The 21,657-nt window shown below is 42.1% G+C and overlaps 1 protein-coding gene across 1 annotated transcript in view; it reads right to left on the reverse strand.

Moving 5' to 3' along the window:
* The window catches only part of PGM5 (phosphoglucomutase 5), a 209,984-nt gene that overhangs the window by 152,860 nt on the left and 35,467 nt on the right, over positions 1-21,657 (reverse strand). Inside the window, exons 3-5 of the mRNA XM_077759298.1 lie at positions 14,388-14,550; positions 7,219-7,365; positions 3,856-3,981 (exon numbers count right to left, since the gene is read on the reverse strand). Coding sequence (XP_077615424.1) covers positions 3,856-3,981; positions 7,219-7,365; positions 14,388-14,550 — 436 coding nt within the window. The remainder of the gene's footprint in view (positions 1-3,855; positions 3,982-7,218; positions 7,366-14,387; positions 14,551-21,657) is intronic.

Raw genomic sequence — 21,657 nt, forward strand, 5'->3', positions numbered from 1 at the left:
TATCTTGCCAAAAAGAAATCAACCGCTTAGTAATAGTCCATTGTGTGTAGCTTTTTATGAATTGAAAACTTTAGCTAAATATATGCAAAGGCACTAAAAGGCTCCAGCAACGTTCTCGGTCTTTGCAATCACTTTAATTCTGCCAAGTATATAATGAGACACTGTAAACCACTACAGCTTATAAAACGAGGCATATTTTACAAGATAAGTGCTAAGGAATGGTGTTTTCCAGTTCGACACACATTTATGGAGCACCTAATGTGGAATCCCCACATTGAGAATGGAAGGCATCATACTCAAGGGATGCAAAGCACACGGTCCCTACATTACTGGGCTCTTAAACCGGTGGTGGGATGAGTGAAATGTACAGGTGAGTGACTACAGTGGTAAGGTGGGTGCTATTCAATGTATATTTATGAAATAATTAGATCTAACGGCTTAGGAGAAGAAACAACCACCGGTGAGGTTTCGAGAAGGAGGTGGCATTTCTGGGAAGACTTGAAGAAAGAATACAGATTTGATAGAGATGGGATGTGGGGATGTCATCCAAATGGAAATGACATTATGAACAAGGGAATAGAGCCTGAGATAGAACATACAGCACATTTGGGGACCAGCATGCAATCCTGTTGAGTGAAGCATTGCTTCCCCTTTATTTTCCACTAATATGACACAAATCTCAAACAGTGAACATCCTTTGAGTTTGCATTTTAGGTTTCCGTTGGAGAACCAATCCTTTCCCCGTCTTAGTTCTTATAATCTTGATATGGCTAAATTCCACTTCCGCCAAAGCTGGGAAGGTGACCTCGGTCACCCAATGTCCTCCATCCACAGTGACTGATTCAGAGAGCGGCATATAGTACAAGCTAGGCAATGAGGCTCAAAACCAGGTATATTGCTCAAACTATTTAGAAAGAGAAGCTGTATTCCCTCTAGGGCAGATAATGCTAGGGTAAGAACCTGAAAGATCCTTGTCTAGGGAATATGACTGGCCCAATAAGAAAGAACAAAACAGCCCCCACAAATGACCTTACAGTAAAGCCCACAGAGGATGAGCTCCACACAAGAGCTCAGATCTCCCAATAAAAATTGTAGTGCCTCATTCTTAAACACACCAGACAGCCAAGGATCACCAAACTTTTGATAAATGCAATTAACATGAGACCAAAACACAAAGAGTAAAGAGCAACCTGGAGGAAACAGAAACTATACAGGGAGAAGAAAAATTTTTAAATATATACCAGCAATATTTTAATATTGATCAACAAGATACGATAGAATGGTGAAAATTGAAAGGACTGAGAATACGAAGTGGGGACACGGAAAAGCTGAAGCCCCCATATGCTGCTGGTGGTGCAAATGGCACAGCCTCTTTGGATAGCAGCTTGGCAGCTTCTTACAAAGCGAAATATGCACTTGTCCTATGACTCGGAAATCTCAGATCTAAGACAAATGAGATCAAGTAATGCATAAAGACGGGCTCCCAAATGTTTATGGCAACTTTGTAATAGCCAAAACCTAGAAGTAATCCTAACCATGTCCACTGGTGAACAAGTAAACACACTGTGATTCATCTGTGCAATGGAACAGTACCTGGTGGTAACAAGGGGTAGCACTGCTGATACACACAACACCATGAACCCACCTCTAAAACTTTATGTGAGTGAAAGAAGCCAAAAGTAAAGGGGTACGTATTTTGTGCTTCCATTTACGTGGCTTTCTGGAAAAGGCTCAATTATGGGCGCAAGAGCAGATGAGTGATTGCCAGGAGCTATGGGTTAGGATAAGGCGTATGATTACAAAGGGCCGGAGGGAATTTGCTGGAGTGAGGGAAATACTCTATATCTTGATTGTCAGAGTCATTAGATGTCTATATATTCTTGTCAGACTTCATCGAACTGAATGCCTACAAGATGTCAGTTCTACTGCATATAAGTTAAACCTCAGTACACCTGCCATTTAAAAAGTAAGTCATTCATGAAACATGAATAGGCCACTATTTTTTTAAAAGAGATTATTTGGAAAAGAAAAAATAAGCTTTGGGAAATTAGAAATAATCATTAATAATAATAATTCAGATTGTGGAACTGAAAAAACTTCACGGGAGGGCTTAGCAAAAAAGTTGAGGAAATCTCCCAGAAAATAGCACAAAACAAAGAAAGGAAAATGAGGAGGGGGAGGTACAGAGGAGAGAACAGAATAACTAAAGGATCAGTCCTTAGGTCCAGTACCTAAACAATAACCATTCTGGAAGGAAAGGAAAGAGAAAATAATAAAGGAAATCATTCAAGAAATAATTTAAGAAAATCACAGAATTAAAGGACAAATTTCCAGATTAAGAGGATCTCCCAAGCACCCAGCACAGCAGAGGAAAATAATCCCATGCTAAGATTCATCAGCGCAAAAGGTAGGGATACTGATAAGCCAAAAGCCCTAAAAGCCTCCAGAAAAGAAAAACAAAAGATTTCATACCATGGATTAAAAATCAGAATAGCATCCGACTTCTCAAATTCAATACAACTGGCTATAAGCCAGTGGAGCAAGGCCCTCAAACTTCTGAAGGAAAATAATATCCATCTTAAATTTCTATATCCAGACAAATATCCCTTGAGGGCAAGGAGAATGTGTTCCTCCAAAACAAAGAAGTAAATCACAAAAATGGAAGACAAAGGATCCAGAAATAGGAGCTTCAACATGAGAAGGGGTAAAGAGAATCACTAGAATGATAATGATAACAACTCAGAGAGGAACTAGTGCAGAGTGGAGCAGATCAGAGATCTGCAGGAACCAGAAGTGAGAAGATTTAAACCCTGGGAGAGTATGGGGGTTAAGAGTGGTAAATGTAGCTAGTGAAAACTAAGCAAAGAGAGAACAAGACAAAGGAGATTAAAAAGTTGTGCTGTGAGAAAATATATTTACGGTACTTTGCATGGTTTGGCAAGATTATGATATTGTAGACGCTGGATGCCGATCTTACCAAAATGATGATCTAATTAGTTGAAGGAAGTGTGCTTGGATTTAGTGAGTGGAAAGGGTGAAAAAGAATTACCACCTCATCTTCCATGGTATAAAGTCAGGAATGCCCAGACTGAAACTCAACAAGGAGCCATATATTCATAGTATTTAATAGGAAGATAAATATCTAAACAAAGAAACAAAAAAAGCTTAAAAATATTTTTTTAAAAGTTGCCTCTATAGGGAACTGGGGGAAGTTGGAGGTAGAGTTTTTTCATAATAAACTTTGAACTACTTGACTGTTTAAACTGCATGTACATTGATCAAAATATATTTTTTAATGCCTACAGTTAACGATCCATTCCACACTTGAAGAGCCATGCCTCTAACTCATTTGTTCACCACTATCTTTATTTGCATCAAAAGAGAGAAACTGCCAGAGGGAAGGGAGATAGGGGAATGGGCAAAAATGGGTGAAGGGGAGCAGGAGAGCCAGACTTCCAATTTTGGAATGAATAAGTCATGTGGATGAAAGATACAGCATAGGGAATGTAGTCAACGGTATCTTAATGGCGTTGTATGGTGACAGATGGTAGCTTTACTTGTGGTGAGCAGAGCATAATATATAGAGCTATCAAATCACTCTGTTGTACACCTGAAACTACTGTAACATTGTGTGTCAATTACACTTCACTTAAAAATGATATTTAAAAAAAAACTAAAGAAAAAAAAAGAGAGAAGTTAGAACTCAAGTTTTCAGAGCATTCCAAATACCTGAATATACACACATCGTGTGAATATCTATGAATCCAATCTTCCTCATAATTTCAGAAACCCAACATGGGTAGAGGTCTCTTTAACATTTCTTGTCCACCAATTGGGAAAAGACCATGAACTTACCTCCGTGCATTGCATCAACTCGGATCTTCAGTTGGCCAGGTCCCGTCAGCAAACTCTTGATGGCATTAAAGTCAAAGATGGTCCGAAGGAGATTGAGATAGATATCTACTGGGTCCACTATTTCCACTAAGGATAGGAAAGCAAAAGGAAACATCAATGACCCTACTCATGAAGTCTACTTGGAAGTGTAAAAAAAAGAATAACTAACCTAACAGCATAAAGTTCTGATCACAATTCCATCATAACCGTACACGTCATGTGGGAAGCCAAGTGTTCATTTGTAGGCTAGGTCACAAATCAAGGCACAATCAAAATACTACAGACTTTTCAGGTCATCATTGGGTGTAAATAATACAAGTTATACATTCTTCTTTGTAATTGAAAAATCAACCACAAAATAAAGTAGTTAGGATAAAACTATGTCCCCTTAGCCCACCATCCTCCTACCAACTCCTTCCCAAAAAATGCACACACCTCAACACTAAGCAGCATCTTGGCACACCCTGCTGCCTCTCCTGTGAGGCTGAGCCAAAGAATGACTCAGCAGCTTGAAACAAATCAAGGAGTGACATCAGTGAACCTTATTTTCCAAATGCCATTGTGACCACCAAATCCAGGGTTGGAACTGGTGATGAAGGATATATTCCTGACTTTGTATGAAGTCTCTTGTGTGCCCAGTCCAGTACCAATTTCAGGGTGAATGCCACATATTTAGAAACCCTCATTAAACACGAATGGTCTTCAATGTCTAGTACAACCCAATGACCAGGAATCCAAAACAAGTCTTTTTCAGTTATTTGACAGATACACAAAACCCAAAATACATTACTTTTTTCAGACGTGGCCATCAGCATATAATTAATACTGAGAAAGTACTTTTCCTGGAAGAGTAAATATTTGACTCTTGAGGCACTAAAATTTGTCCATAAGCCCTGCTTTTAAATTCCTACTTAAATTTTAATATGTATGGATATTGTCCTTCAAATGTTTCAAGTACACACTACTTTGGAATTCTGAAATATTAAGCCTGGTAAGATATTACCAATCCATCTTTCATAATTTTCAGTAAATCCAGGTATAAAATTTAACGGATGGAATTTAAAAATATTTTTAATGTTTTATTTATTTTTGAGAGAGATAGAGAGTGTGAGCAGGGCCGGGACAGAGAGGGAGGGGAACAGAAGATCTGAAGCAAGCTTCTGAAGATCAGAAGGCAGACAGCAGCAAGACCAATACGGGGCTCGAACTCACAAACCATGAGATCATGGCTTGAGCCAAAGTCAGATGCTCAACTGACTGAGCCACCCAGGAGCTCCGAATGGATGGAATTTTAATATTTTATATGAAACTATCTCATCATCTGGTCAAATACAAATCTAAAAATATTTTTCCTTGCACTTACAATCAGTGTGTGTCATTGTGCCCATTCATATACAATGTGCCCATTCATATATAATCAATGTGCCCATTCATATAAAATGTAACTTTTTGTGTTCATTAAAAAATCAATCCTTTGACATGAGGGGGATATTAATTCGTACAAGTTAAGAATTAATCAATATGAAATATATACCTATAAATGGTTAAAATATTAAGCTTTATGATATGTATATTTTACATTTAATTACAATAAAAAATAATTATTTATAAAATAAAATGTTATGTCCTGAATACATTAGAAGTCTTACTCACTCTACAATACAGGAGAATATTTTTGGCAATTTCATTCTGGTTCTTTAATCTGTGAACCACTTTCCCAAATATACTTGGTATTCACAGTCAATAACACATAGTAAACAGAAATGTAAAAAACAAGAATCAAGTAGAATTTAGTGAAGATTGAAAGTTCACATCAAATGGTTCATGCTCTTGACCCTTTAAGGTGAAATGCCAAGGAATGATGTGTTTCCAATTAACTCAAGCTCTGCTCAACATTTAAAACAGCAAGAACACAGCACATAAATGATCCCAAACAATTATCTCCAAATTCTTCTTGTGAGCCAAGAGATTCTTCTCCCCACTTCCCAGTATCCAGAGCATTTTAGAAAAATCCTCAAACTAGCAATGGGGCTGAGCAATTGCCTGACTCTGAGCTCACCAAAGATGCAGAGGTCGCCTGAACAACTATAAAAATTGTGAAGGTACCAAAAATCAGTTAATCAATAACATGTTCTTCCTGATTGGTAATGCCTGGGTTTTCCCAGTCATCTCATTGTCCAGTTTTTCCAAATATATGTAAACAAGGGTATTTAACTCATTTTGTTTCACGTAATATATCTCTCGTTGATAGGAGTCAAGCAAGTGTGTGTGTGCACATGTGCATGCACCCAGCGAGATTAATAAAAGGAGACACCATGATTTCCAGTATCACAGGGCTTTCAATTAATTTCTGATTAGCTAAGCAAGCAATTGACTCAAAATCCTTCAAGAAAAAGGTAGTCGTGTTAGCTTAACGTGGGACCCCTCAACAGTCCATTTCAAGTCTTCTCTGTCCCTCAAAGGCCATGTGACTATGAGTCACGTATTTAATCATTTTAGCTAAGTTAAATTACTGTCAAATAAGGGTAACATCTGAATACAAACTGTACTTAAGCTCATGGGGCACTAAAGGAGTAAACAAACAGTTGGCTTTATTGCTAATTGTATACCTTCTGAGCAAAAGCAATAGGATAAAAGAGAGGGGAATAATAATATGCATATATATGATATTAACGATATTATATGGTTCAGTATTAATCCAAAAAATTAAAGGTTATAATCTGAGTACTCCAGAAGTTTTAGTCACTCTACAGTATAGGGTATTTGGTGCAATTTCATTCTGTTCTTTGCCTAACTCCATTCAGTACTTACTGAGCTCCTTTGTAAAATCTCCTAACATAGTACTTGCTACAGAATAGGTGATTACTTGTGCATTGAATCAAGTTGAACAGCATGGTTCTGGCTTGGGAAAGAAATGCCTACCTTCCATGGGTAATTTTCATAACCCCCACTACCTTGCTGAGTCTCTTCTCAACTGTTTAAGATATTCCAGCATCTTCCCCTTAGTTGATTAGAAAAGGGAAGACATGTTTTGGCAATTCACAGACTATTCTTGGAATGCTATAAGGGACACAGCCATGGCATTATTTTTGTACACACTGAAAGTGACCTAGAGTTTAGAGAGTCATTTTTAAAAGTTGCCAGTTATGAATATCTTGGCTGCCCTCACTTCCCTGTGCACCACAGTCTTGGTTCATCTGTTTCTCAAGGGTCAATCCCAAAATGGACAATCCAGAGACTTTAATGCGTGCCTTCCCCTGTAGAAGCGAGAGTCACCACCAACCCATGGAGATATTCTGGCTTTTTCTAAATATAATCTATTACCTCTAAACGGCTTGAACTTGTTCTCCAGGTCAAATTCTTGTCTTCCCAGCCGAGACAGGTCAATTCGAAGATCCGGACATATGGCGTACTCCTCAATTGTTTTGCTGATCTGATAGATTTTGTCGGAGACCACATCTGGTGCAGGACCTAACGTGTGAAAGTAGCGCACCACCAAAAATAAAATTTTTTTAAAAGTGTCTGCAACTTCAATCAGAGAAATGTTATCTCCTCCACCACCAAGCGAAAGAAAGATGCATTTGTTATCCAAACAATGGACAAACTGTTCACAGTTCAATTAGCCTCCGTTCTCCTGACGCGGTATTCATCCATGATGGAGGAAATTGGGTCAGCCTCACCTGTTCTACATAGGCTAATGACCCACATGTTTGTTTGTCTGAATCCACTTCTCAGCAATGATACATCTTCCCTAAAAATAGTTTCACACCTGCTGGGGAGACCCGGTTATGTAATCAGCTTTATTCAGGATATGAGACACCAAGAGAATATGCACTTGACCTAAGTGAGGGATCCCAGATTTAAACTGCAGCCTCCAAAGTGCACCTAAAGAAAGAGAGTATGACTTCTACTCTCAGGTTGGCTGCCGTGTTGAGGCAGGAGCTTCCCAGGGTCAACTATTTCCCCCCCCCACACACACACACACTCCCTAGTGACTCCCAAGTTTTTAAAATGAGGTTTAAATGGGGTGCCTGAATGACTCAGTCAGTTAAGCATCCGACTCTTGGTTTGGGCTCAAGTCCTGATCTCATGGTTTCGTGGGTTCAAGCACCGCATGAGGCTTTGGGCTGGCAGGAGAGCCTGCTTGAGAGTCTCTGCCTCCCTCTTTCTCTGCCCCCCCCCACTCACTCTGTCTCTCTCAAAATAAATAAATAAACTTAAAATTTTTTCTAACAAAATGAAATGAGGTTTAAACAAAAATATGTGATCCATTTCCTTATAAGACTGAGAGGACAATTAGGTTGTGATACGCTCTAAATGAATGGAAAATCAACAACTTGCACTCCCTTTGTTTTTCTTTTCATTTTAAGCTTTATATCATAATGCAACGCACTTGAGGCTTTTTGTGACAGGCTTGGAAATCAAATGAGTACATCGAGAGATCTAAAATATAAATGATAGTGAGATAGACAATAGATAGATTCTGTATGAATTACCCAACCACAGTGTAACTTTCAGTTGAACAGAAATCAAGAAATAATTTCTTTTCTATCCCAATCTTTAGAACCACACTGTCCAGTACAGGAGCCACTAGCGATATGTGGCTATCGAGCATTTGAAGTGTGGCTAGCAAAATCGGTCTGTGTTGTCATTGTAAAATACATGTCCGATTTTGAAGAGTTCACCGAAAAAAATGTAATAGATGCAGTTAATTTTTTATAGTGATATGCTAAAATGATATTTTCAGTATATTAGTTTTAAACTGCATTATTCATTTCATCTTTTGATTTTGCTTTTTTTACATGGCATCTAGAAAGTTTAAAATCATCTCTGACGCACCATGTATTTCTATTAGATAGTGCTGCCTTAAAGCATAGCACTGCTTTTGCTTCCCAATAAATGTTCATGGAACATATAAAAAGGAATAGCATCCAAACACATCAAATTGTACCCATTGAATGTGTGCAATATATTTTTTTGTATATCAATTATACCTCAAGGAAGTTGTTTTAACAATAAAGGAATAGCAATAGCTGCATTCCAGTGCGTGGGAAAGAGAGCCTCATCGATTTTTCCCATAGTTCCTTGTCCTACAGGAAACGTAAAGACTACAAAGAAAGAAAAGCATGGCCCTCCTTCTTCACTCCTCATCATTTTTTATCCTCTCGCAAAACTTCAAACCGAAAATAGCCTTGTCTGGTTTTTACGGTTTTTATGATTGTCAGCTTAGACAATTCATATCGCCCTGCTTCCCAGGCTCCATATTGTGTTCTTCGGCTAGGTCGCTCATTTTTGAAAAGTCTGAATCGTGATGACAAAGCACGCTAATTTCCAAAGGTGAAACAACTTCTAGAATGTTGGTTTTCTATGATGCCAATCAGCCACTCGTGTTGTGACCCCCACAGTTCATCAACAACCTCTACAGCCAGTGACAACTTCCCAGTTCCTTGACATCTTTTACTCCAATGACTTTCCCTCTTCATTTTAGTCAATGGCTGGCAGAGTCATATCTTAAGTATTGTTGTCGCTTGAAGTCCTTCAAAACTATCAAACTGGAATGTCCTCAACCCACAAACTCCTTATCTGCCAGCCACCCTACTCTGTACCTCTGTTGAACCTGCTCATTCCTATACTGATGCTCGTCATCACTTGAATAATCACAGGCTATTGGTCCATTCTAGTTTCAGTGGTCTCTTATCCCAGGCAAGACCCACTGGTCCACCATTTGAGCCATACCTTTGTTAGCATGATAACATATGCCAACATTTACTGAAACTTACATATACCACGTTTCACACTTTCTATGTAATTGAGCACTCACAAAAAGCAGATGAAGAATTATTATTATCCTCATTTTCCAAATAAGGAAAATGAAATTTGAAGAGGGGGAGACCCTTAACCAAGGTCCCATCACTGGTAATTAACTGAGGCTGGATTTTGAATCCTAAGAGTCCAATGTCAGCTCAGACTCCCGTAACAAGTTCAAGCCCTCACGAGGCTATGCCACGCCCACACTGCCATTCCCCAACCCTGGGACATTGCTGTCACCTTTCCCCACTGCTGCCATTCCCAGACTCTCACATGGTGCTGGAGGCAGTCACAAACTAACACTGACTGGCTGCCTCTAAGAATGAGGCTGCTAACCATCACAACTTCCCATGAATTCTCAACAAATTTCCCAGAGTACCTTTTACAAAATATGTTCCAAGTCCCTTCTTTATCCTTGTCTCATGATCTTAGCAGGCAATCTTTCTTCTTTTTCAATAGATCTAGGAGCTATTTCCCCAAACTTACTTTCTGCACCCCTCAGGGTTGCTTCTTTCCCCATTCCTTGCCTTCTTATTCAAATGTTCTGCCTTCTCCCTGAATCTAGGCTCTGACTGAGTGTCACAGCTTACTAATTCTGTGACATTGGTCAACTTTTTAAAACCATTTTATTCTTCAGTCACTTCATCGGGTTGTTAGGAGGATTAAATGAGATAATGCACGTAAAGGTGTGAGTATGGTGCCCCGGACATTGTAAGATTAAAAAAAAAATCCAGTACTTTTATTATTGATTCCATTTCCTCTCTAGCATCTTCCCCTATACTTAAAAACATGCTCAGAATGGTCCTGTCCTCTAAATCCGTTTTAAAAGCAACGTAGTTCCAGGGACGCCTGGATGGCTCAGTTAGTTACGCATCGTGACTCTTGATTTCAGCTCAGGTCATGATCTCATAGTAATGAGTTCAAGTCCATGTCAGGCTCTGCACTGAGCGTGGAGCCTCCTCGGGATTCTCTCTCTCCCTCTCTAACTGCCCCTCCTCCCTCTCTCAAAATAAGTAAATAAACACAAAATAAAACAAAACAAAATAAAATAAAAGCAACATAGTTCCAGATGTGTCCCATTTCCCTGAATGTGCCCACTAATTCCATAAAAATGTTATCTATATGACACACAATGAAAAGAAATGAATGCCTGTTCTGAAAAAGAACTTATGGCAAAATTTATTCTACTTTGAGTGGGAAGAAACCAGCTGAATCTCTCTACGCCATCGGGAATGTGAGCTTCATTAATAATGCCAAGACACGGAAATATGAAGCATTAAGTATAAAAGAGGGACTTTCAATACAGTCAAAGGCGAAATGATAAATTCAATCCCCTCCTTCTATGGCTGAGTAGGTCTCATTTCCTCCTGTAATTTAGTCTACAAAATGGATATTTAAGTAATATCTTCTCCCCTTAGGCCTCACAGGACGCCACAGAGATGACTGAGGTGTTCTTGCAAGATATGAAATCAAATATAAATTCCAGGTGCTTACTTGAAATTCATTGCTTAGTTTGGCAACAGATATCACATTTCTCTACAAATTGCCGTTTTCTGAGCCCATTTGATTTCCTGTTTTAACAGTGTATAGAATACCGGAATATTGCCTGTTTTTTCCTGAAATTCTCAGTAACTGCTCCAAGACTAGCTGTGGTCCTAGGTGTGATTTTAATGACGGAGAGTTCCTCCTATCATGGAATACTTCATAAGGTTTTTTGTGGGTTTCTTTGTTTTTTTATTTCTTTTTTTAAAATTTGTTTTAATGTTTCTTTATTTTTGAGAGAGAGAGAGAGAGACAGAGTGTGAGTGGGGAAGGGGCAGAGAGACAGGGAGACACAGAATCCTAAGCAGGCTCTAGGCTCTGAGCTGTCAGCACAGAGACCGATGTGGGGCTGGAACCCACAGACTGTGAGATCACGACCTGAGCCGTAGTCTGACCCTTAACCGACTGAGTCACCCAGGCACCCTTGTTTGTTTGTTTGTTTGTTTGTTTGTTTGTTTGTTTAAACACTTGATGTGAGTGATGTTCCTTTGTTTGGATAATGTCCCAAATGGTTGTAAGGCAGGGGAAATGAAAAAATATTGCCTTCAGAATTCCTGGCCAGGGCCAGAAACAATTCATAAAAGTAACTGCTGTGGGTTAAAATTCAGCTCCTACCTACCTAGTAAAGCGGACTCAGGGTTCTAGATTAAAATTTAGAGACTTGACAAGCAGATGAATTGCATGGTTCTGCGATGAATCCCGTTCTGGGATGAAACAGCTATAAATAATATTTTGGAAGCAACTGGAAAAATTTCAGTATAGATGAGGTTTAAAAAAATTTTTTTAATGTTTTATTTATTTCTAGGAGAAAGAGGGACAGCGTGACCAGGGGAGGGTCAGCGAGAGAGGGAGTCACAGACTCTGAAACAGGCTCCAGGCTCTGAGCCGGCAGTCAGCACAGAGCCCGACGCGGGGCTCGAACCCACAAACCGCGAGATCATGACCCAAGCGAAAGTCGGACGCTTAACCGACTAAGCCACCCAGGTGCCCCTGGTATAGATGAGGTTTTAAAGGATGCTGGGGAATTAGTGTTATTTTTGTTAGGCGTGATAATGTCGTTATGTGGGAATAGGTCTTTCTTTTGAAGAGATGTATTCAGAAATATCTAGTATAAAATGTCTTCATGCTATAATTTACCTTAAAATACTTTAGGGGGAAAAAACGTGCAGATGGAAAAACAAATAATGGACACAGGCTACTCATTTATTATCCTCCTTAACTTTATAGATGTTTACATTTTTTTTCTAATTCATCCCTACATACATTAACCACCCCACAAAGACCTCCAAATACATTGGAGCTGTATAAATTGCTGTAAGTGTAAGCATAAGAAAAAGTGAAATGATCATAAGCATTTCAGTGAGACAAAGTCAACACTATGGGAAAGAGGAAATGTACAAGTTATGCTAAAAACTCATATGTCTGGCCTTGAGCAGCCATGTGAACTTGAACAAGTAACAGCCTCTTGAGGATTTGATTTGTTCATCTGTATGTAGAATGACAGGAATGGTCTAAATGATTCAAATTTCCTGCTTTCAAATCCAGAGCCCTTCCACATCAGATAAGCATCAATTATTCAACCATTTGACTGCACTAAGGAGTACAGAGGACCGAAACACCAAATGGGTTCAAGATCTCATTGGGCCACTTTGTGGTTGTACCACGTCAAGCGTTGTGATCCTGTGTTTTATATGTCAACCTGATTGGGCCCAGGGTGCCCAGATATTTGGTTAAACCTTATTCCGGGTGTGTCCGTAAGGGTGTTTCTGGAGGAGATTTGCATCCAGAAGACTGAGTAAAAGAAAGTACCCTCGCCCCCTGCACGCGGCCTCATTCAGCCCGCTTCAAGCCCAAACGGAACAAGAGGCTGAGTAAGGGAGCAGCCACTCTCTTTGTCCGGCTCCAAGCTGAGACACTGGTTCTCTCCTGCCTTTGAACCTGGTCTGGACTGTAACTTCCACCATCAGTTGTGCAGTTTTTCAGGCCTTTGGACTCAGACTAGGACTCTGCCATTCCTCTCCTGGGTCTCCAGGGCTCCAGATTTTTCAGCCTCTATGATCTCATGAGCCAACTCTCTCGCTGAGCCCCGGGGCAGGTGTGGCTGTGTGTAGGCCCTTTTGGGTTTCTTTGTTTGTTTGTTTGTTTTATGTTTATTTATTTCTGAAAGAGAGAGAAACAGAGTGCAAGCAGGGGAGGGGGCAGAGAGAGAGGGAGACACAGAATCTGAAGCAGGTTCAAGGTTCTGAGCTGTCAGCACAAAGCCCAACCCAGGGCTCAAACTCACAAACTGTGAGATCATGACCCAGGCTTAAGTCAGACACTTAACTGACTGAGCCACCCATGCACCCCTTGTGTAGGCCCTTTAAGAACCATCCTTCAGGGCACCTGGGTGGCTCAGTTGTTTAAGCCTCTGACTTAGGCTCAGGTCATGATCTCAGGGTTCATGGGTTTGAGCCCCACATCAGGCTTTCTGCCATCAGCACAGAGCCCACTTCAGAAACTCTCTCTCTCTCTCTTTCTCAAAAATAAACATTAAAAAAAGAAGAGTCATCCCTCAGTTGGTCATAGCCTTGAGGGTCAAGGGCACAAGCCAGTTGGTCTTCAAAGCCAGATGTTGGGGGGGGGGCTCATCTCTCAGGTGCCAGCCTTAAAAGGCGGGATGCCCAATGTAGAGTATGAACCCTCCTTTCCTCAGAGAGAAGCTCTAGGTTTTCGTTCTCTCCAGAGGGTGGGTCATTTCACCGGTGGTGAGTTTGTGTCCCAGCCTCTCGTACCCACTTTGATGTGGTTTCCCTCTCATTTGCCCTGTATAAAGGGCTTGCTCTGCTCATTTTCAGGGTTTTTTTTCCAGCGGAAATTGTTCCATATATTTGTAGATCCTGTGTGTCCACGGGAGGAGGGGAGTACCAGATATTCCTACGTTGCCATCTTAAACCGGAACCCAGCCAATTCCTTGTAATAAATCTCTTCATAGCCTACTGGTTGTGTTCCTCTGGAGCACCCTAAGGCAGGCACCTCACTGGAACTTTCTGAACCACTTGCTCTCCACCTTGTTTGTCTACCATCAGAGAGTCACTGTAAGACTACAATAATGGTGAGAAGACAGAAATTGTGAAGATTAAGGTATCTTCTAAACTACATACCTCCATTGGCAACATTGAACTTCACTCCAAACTCTCCCCCTGGGCCTCCAGGGCAGTGGCTGGCTGTTAGAATGATTCCACCAGCTGCCTTGATCTTCCTGATAATGCAGGAAACAGCAGGTGTTGACAAGATGCCATTCTGTCCAATAATCAGTCGTCCAATCTAGATCGGCCAAGGAAAAAGAATCAATCCAGTTACATGGAATCAAAGGCATTTCAATGGGAAGTGTGCCAGGCTCAGTGAAAACACAGTAAATCACTTGCAAAAGGAACTGAGTGGGCTTTGGGGTTAGGGGTAAAGGAGAGCTCTGGCACTGCCTCTCCGGCCCAGTGTCTCCAATACCATTTGGGGCACCCACATCTGGCAGTCAACTAAGCTGTAAATTGGATTTGCCTCATTGATTTTTAGTAGTTTGAAACATCCACTTTTTTTTTTTTTTTAAATGTTTTATTTATTTCTGGGAGAGGAAGAGAGACAGCGTGAGCAGGGGAGGGTCAGAGAGAGAGGGAGATACAGAATCCGAAACAGACTCCAGGCTCTGAGCCGGCTGTCAGCACAGAGCCCGACACGGGGCTCTAACCCACGAACCGTGAGATCATGACCTGAGCCAAAGTCAGATGCTTAACCGACTGAGCCACCCAGGCGCCCCAAAACATCCACTTTTTTAATATATATGTGTATATATATATATATAATTTATTGTCAAGTTGGCTAACATACACTGTAGACAGCATGCTCTTGGTTTAGTGGGTAGATTCTCATGGTTCATTGCTAACATACAACACCCAGTGTTCATCCCAACAAGTGGGATCCCTCAATGTCCATCACCCATTTCTCCCCTCCCGCACCCCCATTAACCCTCAGTTTGTGCTCTTCAAGAGAACAAGAGTCTCTTACGGTTTGCCTTCCTCTCTGTTTAAAACGATTTTTTCCCCTTCCCTTCCCCCATGGTCCTCCATTGAGCTTCTCAAGTTCCACATATAGTGAAAACATATGATATCTGTCTTTCTCTGACCGACTTATCTCACTCAGCATAATACCCTCCAGTTCCTCCACGTTCTTGCAAATGGCAGGATTTCATTCTTTCTCATTGCCAAGTCGTATTCTATTGTATATATAAACCACGTCTTCTTTATCCATTTGTCAGTTGATGGACATTTGGGCTCTTTCCCTAATTTGGCTATTGTTGATAGCATGGCTATAAACATTGGGGACCATGTGCCCCTCCACTTCTGATGACCAAAGGATTAGAATGAACTGCACAAGAGGTTCTTAGTTCGTTACTGGCTTAGAAACTCTGCACGTGAACATGCTAGAAATTACAAGCAAAAAGAAATGGAGTGCTTCTCTGCTTCACCCCCTCCCTCTCTCTGTCTCAGCACAAGCTCAGACAGAAGAGGCCTGGCTTCATGTAGCCTTGTTGTCAGCAGGTGTATTTAAATGCACTCAAAGCAACTATTCTTATAAACGCAAGAATTTTATTTCTGCCACTGACAGCTTGTGCTGGGGACACTGGAGAAACGATCTGGTCATGCGAGGCAGAGATCTGGAAGTCATCCATGGGTGTGGCCAGAGTCTTTCTGTAGCTACCAAACTGGATTTTAAAAAAGAAAGCCACAGAGCCCATAGAGTATTGCTCGGTATGCTTTGTCTTAAAATAGAGACCAGTGCCATCCAATCCAGCGGTTCTCAAATGTTACGACAACTCAGAATCCCTAAGGAAGCCTTAAAATTACCAATATTCAGACCGCATCTCAGACTGATTATACTGGCATATCTAGAAGTATGCCAAGGCTTCATAGTCTTTAAGGCTATACAGGTGATTTCAATGTTCAGTTGAACTTGGTGATCAAATTCCCTTGTTACTCAAGGGACCAGCACCATGGGCACCACCCGTGTGCTTGGTAGCAACGCAAACCTCAAGGTCTACTCAAGACCCACAGAAGAAGAATCAGTACATAGTTAACAAGATCCTCTCCTCTCCTTCCAGCCCATTCATTTGTCCATTAAAGTTTGAGAAGTATTGCTGTAGCCCACAAGCCAAGGCAACCTCCAGCACCCAGCCCAGCACCAAAATTACCCCGACACTAACTCTGGCATTGCTAGAAGTACGTCACTGACCAAATACAACAATGAGGGAAGATACAGAAAAAAATGTGCAAAGAACAAACACAAGAGCTCCAAGAACAAGGCAGTCCTGGGAAAATTCAGTATGGAAAGACCCACAAAATCCCCAAAGTACATACTTTCAAGTGGAGGAGACAGATCATAAACAAAAAAGCCAAATAATAATATTTACTAGTCAGATACGGAGTAGGAAGGAAATCAGCAGAGTTCTGTGATGAGAATAATGGGGTGTCAATTTCAATAATAACAATAAACATGACAATAATAAGAGCGGGGGTGGGGGGGGCCAAGGGATTTCCTAGAAGGGCTGTAAGCAGTGGGAGTGATGTGATACCATTTACATTTCAAAAGGTCACAGACTCAGGGGCGCCTGGGTGGCTCAGCTGGTTAAGTGTCTGACTCTTGCTTTCGCTCAGGTCATGGCTATCTCACTGTCACGAGATGGAGCCGCGCGTTAGACCCCACGCTGAATGCAGAGCATAAATAAACTTTTTTTAAAAAAGAAAGGTAAGATCACGGAATGAGCAGTCCAAAGGACCTTTTTAAAAAGCAAGTCAGATCATGTCAGCAAACCATTTCAATGACTTTTGTGCCAACCCGAAGCACAGCCCAGGTTGTCATCATAATCTGTAAGGCTCTGCACTACCTGACGCCCCTCCGCTCTCCCCCCCCCCTCTGCTCTCTCCACACTGGCTGGGTTACCATTCCTCAGACCCAGCAGGCATGATCAGAGCCTTTGTCTTTGCTCCATCCTCAGCTTAGAACACTCTTGCCCAGATATTCACATGCCTGCCTCCTTCTATCTGGGTTCCTGTCCCAGGGTCAATTACTCGGAGACAGCTGTGCGAGGGGGTCATCTTGCAGTGGATCCACCAATCCCTGTCAAACCTTTTCATGACAAAGCCCCCACCAGTATGTGACTGGGGCCTCATAAGAGTCCCCATGTGAAAACAACCTCTATAACTGTGAGCAAAATAAATATTCATTATCATTTTGGGCCATAAGCGGTGTCCTAATTTCCTGCACAGCAATGAACAACCAATACAAGGGGCAGCGAGGGGACAAATCCACTCCCAGATTTTTACCTGTAATAACAATGGGTGATGCTGTCATTTATCAAGACGGGAAAACACAAGACAATAATTACACTCAACTTGTTATCCAGAGTCATAATGAATTATGGTCCACGCGCTCTTGTTAAAATGTATTTAGTCATTCGACTCATTGTATTGCATGTTACCGCGAAACAAGTGACATCAAAGACCCTGCAGATACAACAATCACTTCAGTTTAGTCACTGCCCTCAAGGAATAAGTCTGCAGATTCATGACTCTGAAAAATATCTGTAACCTTTGTTCATGAATTTCTGTCTCTCCCAGCTTTTAGGATTGCTCATTAAAGAAACAATCTTTAACGGGGGAAGAGGCATGTGTGTGCAGATAATTCCTACAGTGGTACTCATTTGAAGTGACACAGTTAAAAACAATCTTTATAAACACGGAAAGATAAATAATGAAGGTCCTGTCGAATAAAGCGTGATGTACCAATGGATGGAATATTCCTCGGCCATTTTAAAGGATCATTACCAAGGTCGTGCAGCTGTGGAAGAGCTGGTTCGGAGTCCACAAAAAGTTATGATCCCCTTCCCTGGGACAGACTTGTCATTGAGGAGCACCTGCCCCCCAGCCCCCGGCCCGGGGCTACATTTCCCAGACCACCCTTACATCTAAGGTGCCCACACGACTCACTTCACAACAGGTGATAAACGACCATGAGGATGGGAACAGAAGCAAAGCATGTGCCTTCTGGGCTCAGGACGGTGAAAAACAGATCTACCTCCTCTGCCTAGTTCCTCTTCTACAGACTCGGTGCCCGTGAGCACGGGGCTCCAGGAGATACGGAGCCACAAGACGGAAGCCAAGGAGTCTTTGCTCACCAGCAATAATCCACACCAGACTATGATGTGGGTGAGAAATCATTCTCTACTGTGTTTAAAGGCAGAAAATGGAATTGTTGTTAAAATGGCTTATTTGCTATAACAAATGCTGTTTAATTAAATGGTATAGAAGGAACATAGACAATGCCTTCGTGCTAAATCAAAAAGGCAGAATACAAAATAACTGTGATGCTATTACAACAATGTAAAGTTCTATACGCTTTGTGACCAGGACTTGGAAAAAATACAGAAACAAATGTGTACAATTTTTTTGTCAAGTAGTCGAGGTTATAGACCAACTTTTTATCTGAACTGAGTCTCAATGATTTCTTTTTTGAGAAGGTACTATATATTCAGTTTAAGAAGGTCAATGTGAGAAAAATATACTTGAATAAAAGTTCAACCTTTAACAGTCTGGTTATAAGTGATGAACAGAAGATTAAATTCTAGTTATCTGGAAATTTTACCCAGGCAGACCTGCTCATTACCCCACCAATACCAGAAGAATGGGGTAGTGCTGTACGCTGTATATAAATCTAGTCGCGCGACATCTGAGGCATGATAAGGGCTGGCAAAGATACACGAGACTAAGTGATAGAGCTTCTAATGCTCACTAAAAAGTGACTTGAGCAGAGAATGAATGGGTAGGATGACCTATTCTGTGAATACCAGTCAGCCTCTTTCTCCAGCCACTCCTGTCATTGACCAATGGGCTCAGGAACAAAGCAGCCACGGTGGCAGGAAGGGAGGTTATACATGGACTCAGCAACACGCATTTCCTCTCGCCAAAGCCAACATGGCTACGGCCACCACTGGGCGCCCCATCTGCCAGCGACAGAGACTGATGCTGCGCCCCTAATATGGCATAAATCCCAAGGCGATCAGCTAACCAGCTGGTTGATTACATGTGGGCCACTTCCATAATGGAGGGGGAGGGGCTTCGTTCTTACTGACGGGGAGATACAGGAGAGAAGATACATCCAGAGCAAGAGGCAGAAATCAGAATAAGGTGGCCGCAAGCCTAGGAATGCCAAAGAATATGGGAGCCGCCGCAAGCCAGAAGAGGCATGGAATGATTGTCCCTTAGAGCCCCCAGGGGGAGCACAGCCCTGCTGGATTTCACACATCTGGCCTCTAGAACTGTGACTGACTAAATTTCTGTTGTTGTAAGCCACCATGTTTATGGCAGTTAGTTACAGCAGCCCTGGGAAATTAACACAAAAATCTCCCAACAAACGCAAAATCTATATTCATTTCCGGAGGCTCTGATGTAGCAAATTGCCATAAACGTGGTGGCTTAAAATTGAGAGAAACTGAGTGTCTCATGGTTCTGGGGGCCAGAAGTCTCAACTCCAGCAGGGCTGCCTTCCTCTGACGGCTTCGGGAGGGAATCTGATCTGTGCCTCTTCCAGCTTCTGGTGGCCCTGCATTCCCGGGCTGGGGGCCGCATCGAGCCATCTCTGCCCTTCCTCTTCACCTCACCCTCTCCTCTGCCAATCATCCCAAGACAAATGCCAGTGGGGAAAATACTGTTTCAAGAGCTAGTAATTGATCAAAGAAATAGAGCCTTTGGAAGCCTTTGTTTAAAGAAAAGCACTCTCCTTCAAAGTTAAAAGATCGGGATGTCAGTCCTGCCTCTCTACCCGACTAGGGCAAGTCACGTCGCTTTGAGGCTTCATGCCTGCAAAGCCGAGAGGGGGCAGGGTTGTGAAAATTCACTGCTGATGAGATTCCATAAAGAAAAAAAACTTTTGTGAAGTGAAGCATGACACAAATGATGCTATTGCCTTCTCCAAATTCCATCCATTTCCTCCAACATTTCAGATTCATTTCTAGACAGCCAGTTATCCCTTGAACTACCATTTCACTTTCTGAAAAAGTCCTAGAAATACTACCCCCTTCAGCCCCCCACCAACGTAGCAGACTGTTGCTGAGCAAGAAGTCGGTCTACTTACATAAGTAGCGTTGGTTTTGTTTATGGCATTGGGGCAGGAAGCAGCTGACTTTTATTCCTGAGGGAAACCCAGACGCAGCCCCCACGTCAAGGCATTCTGCTGCTCCCTCCTTGACCCTCCCAAGGGGCCCCTGGACAAAGTGCCACTCCGTTTCCATATGGTCTGGCTTTGGCTGGAAGAAGGGGAACCGGGGTGGGCTTTCCTGCCACCGAGGAACACACCCTTCTGTTCTCACTTGGAAAGAGAGGCAAAGAGGACCCTAGTGCATGGTCACATACACCTGCAGCAGGTGGTACACACATAATGATCTCAGGATCCACAGGAAGCCACAGGAACACTGTCACGCAGGCATATGTGAAACACGCGCTTTCCCAGACACACAGACTGACACAGCTTGAGCTTGTTCCGACCTAGCCAGGACTCCTAACATCTTAGGAAGGTGCGCGCAGAGCAGGGCGCACCGTGCAATTAGCCACAGTTCCCAGGTGCAGTTACTTAACCATCTCTCTGTGTCTGTTCTCCTAACGTGATGTCGGCACCTCCCATCAGGTCCTAAAACGTCACGTGGACTGCGACATTACTGCCCTGAATGGGCATAGCGGATGCCGAGGGAATCAGTGTGCCCCTCCACACGCCACAGACCAGTGTCCTGAGAAAGAGAGCATTTATCCCATAAGGCTTTCTCCGTGCCCTGCCATTCTGTTACCCCAGACGCCGCATGCAGCTAATTTTTAAAATCCTTTTCTTTCTTGTGGCTCCCTCTTTTCAGAACACAAACAACCATTCTTCTAAATTAGGTTTCGCCATGAGTTCACAGTTTCTAATTAACTCAAAGTCCTAGAGAGCGGTGGTGTGCGGCTGAAAGCCGCGGGCTAGGATCTCAGAGTCTAGGCAGAATTTTGACTCCTCAAATGAGTTTGCCCCAGGAATGTAACACTAATGAGTGTGGGATGGTTTTCACGTGTGAGCTCCCTTAACTGTGCCTTGCCCCGTGTGATTTCCTTTTAGCTTTAAGTAAGTCAATTTTTAAAAAGAGTCCCAAAGCGAGAAGAGAAAAAAGAAGCATGACGTCTCTCAGTACCCTCCACTCGCTGTGTCACATCCCTGCAATTCCCAAAGTGAATTAGAGAGTGAAAAGGGTAATAAACAGAAGCTTCCTTGATGGTTCACAGAGAGTGTTGTGCAGGACCACACAGCCACCACATGGAAAGCCACACACACATAGATGCCTGTTTCCTGTCTTCTCAGTTA

This window comes from Crocuta crocuta, unplaced genomic scaffold (genome assembly GCF_008692635.1).
Source record: "Crocuta crocuta isolate KB4526 unplaced genomic scaffold, BGI_CrCroc_1.0 scaffold41, whole genome shotgun sequence".
In the NCBI taxonomy this organism is placed as follows: Eukaryota; Metazoa; Chordata; class Mammalia; order Carnivora; family Hyaenidae; genus Crocuta; species Crocuta crocuta.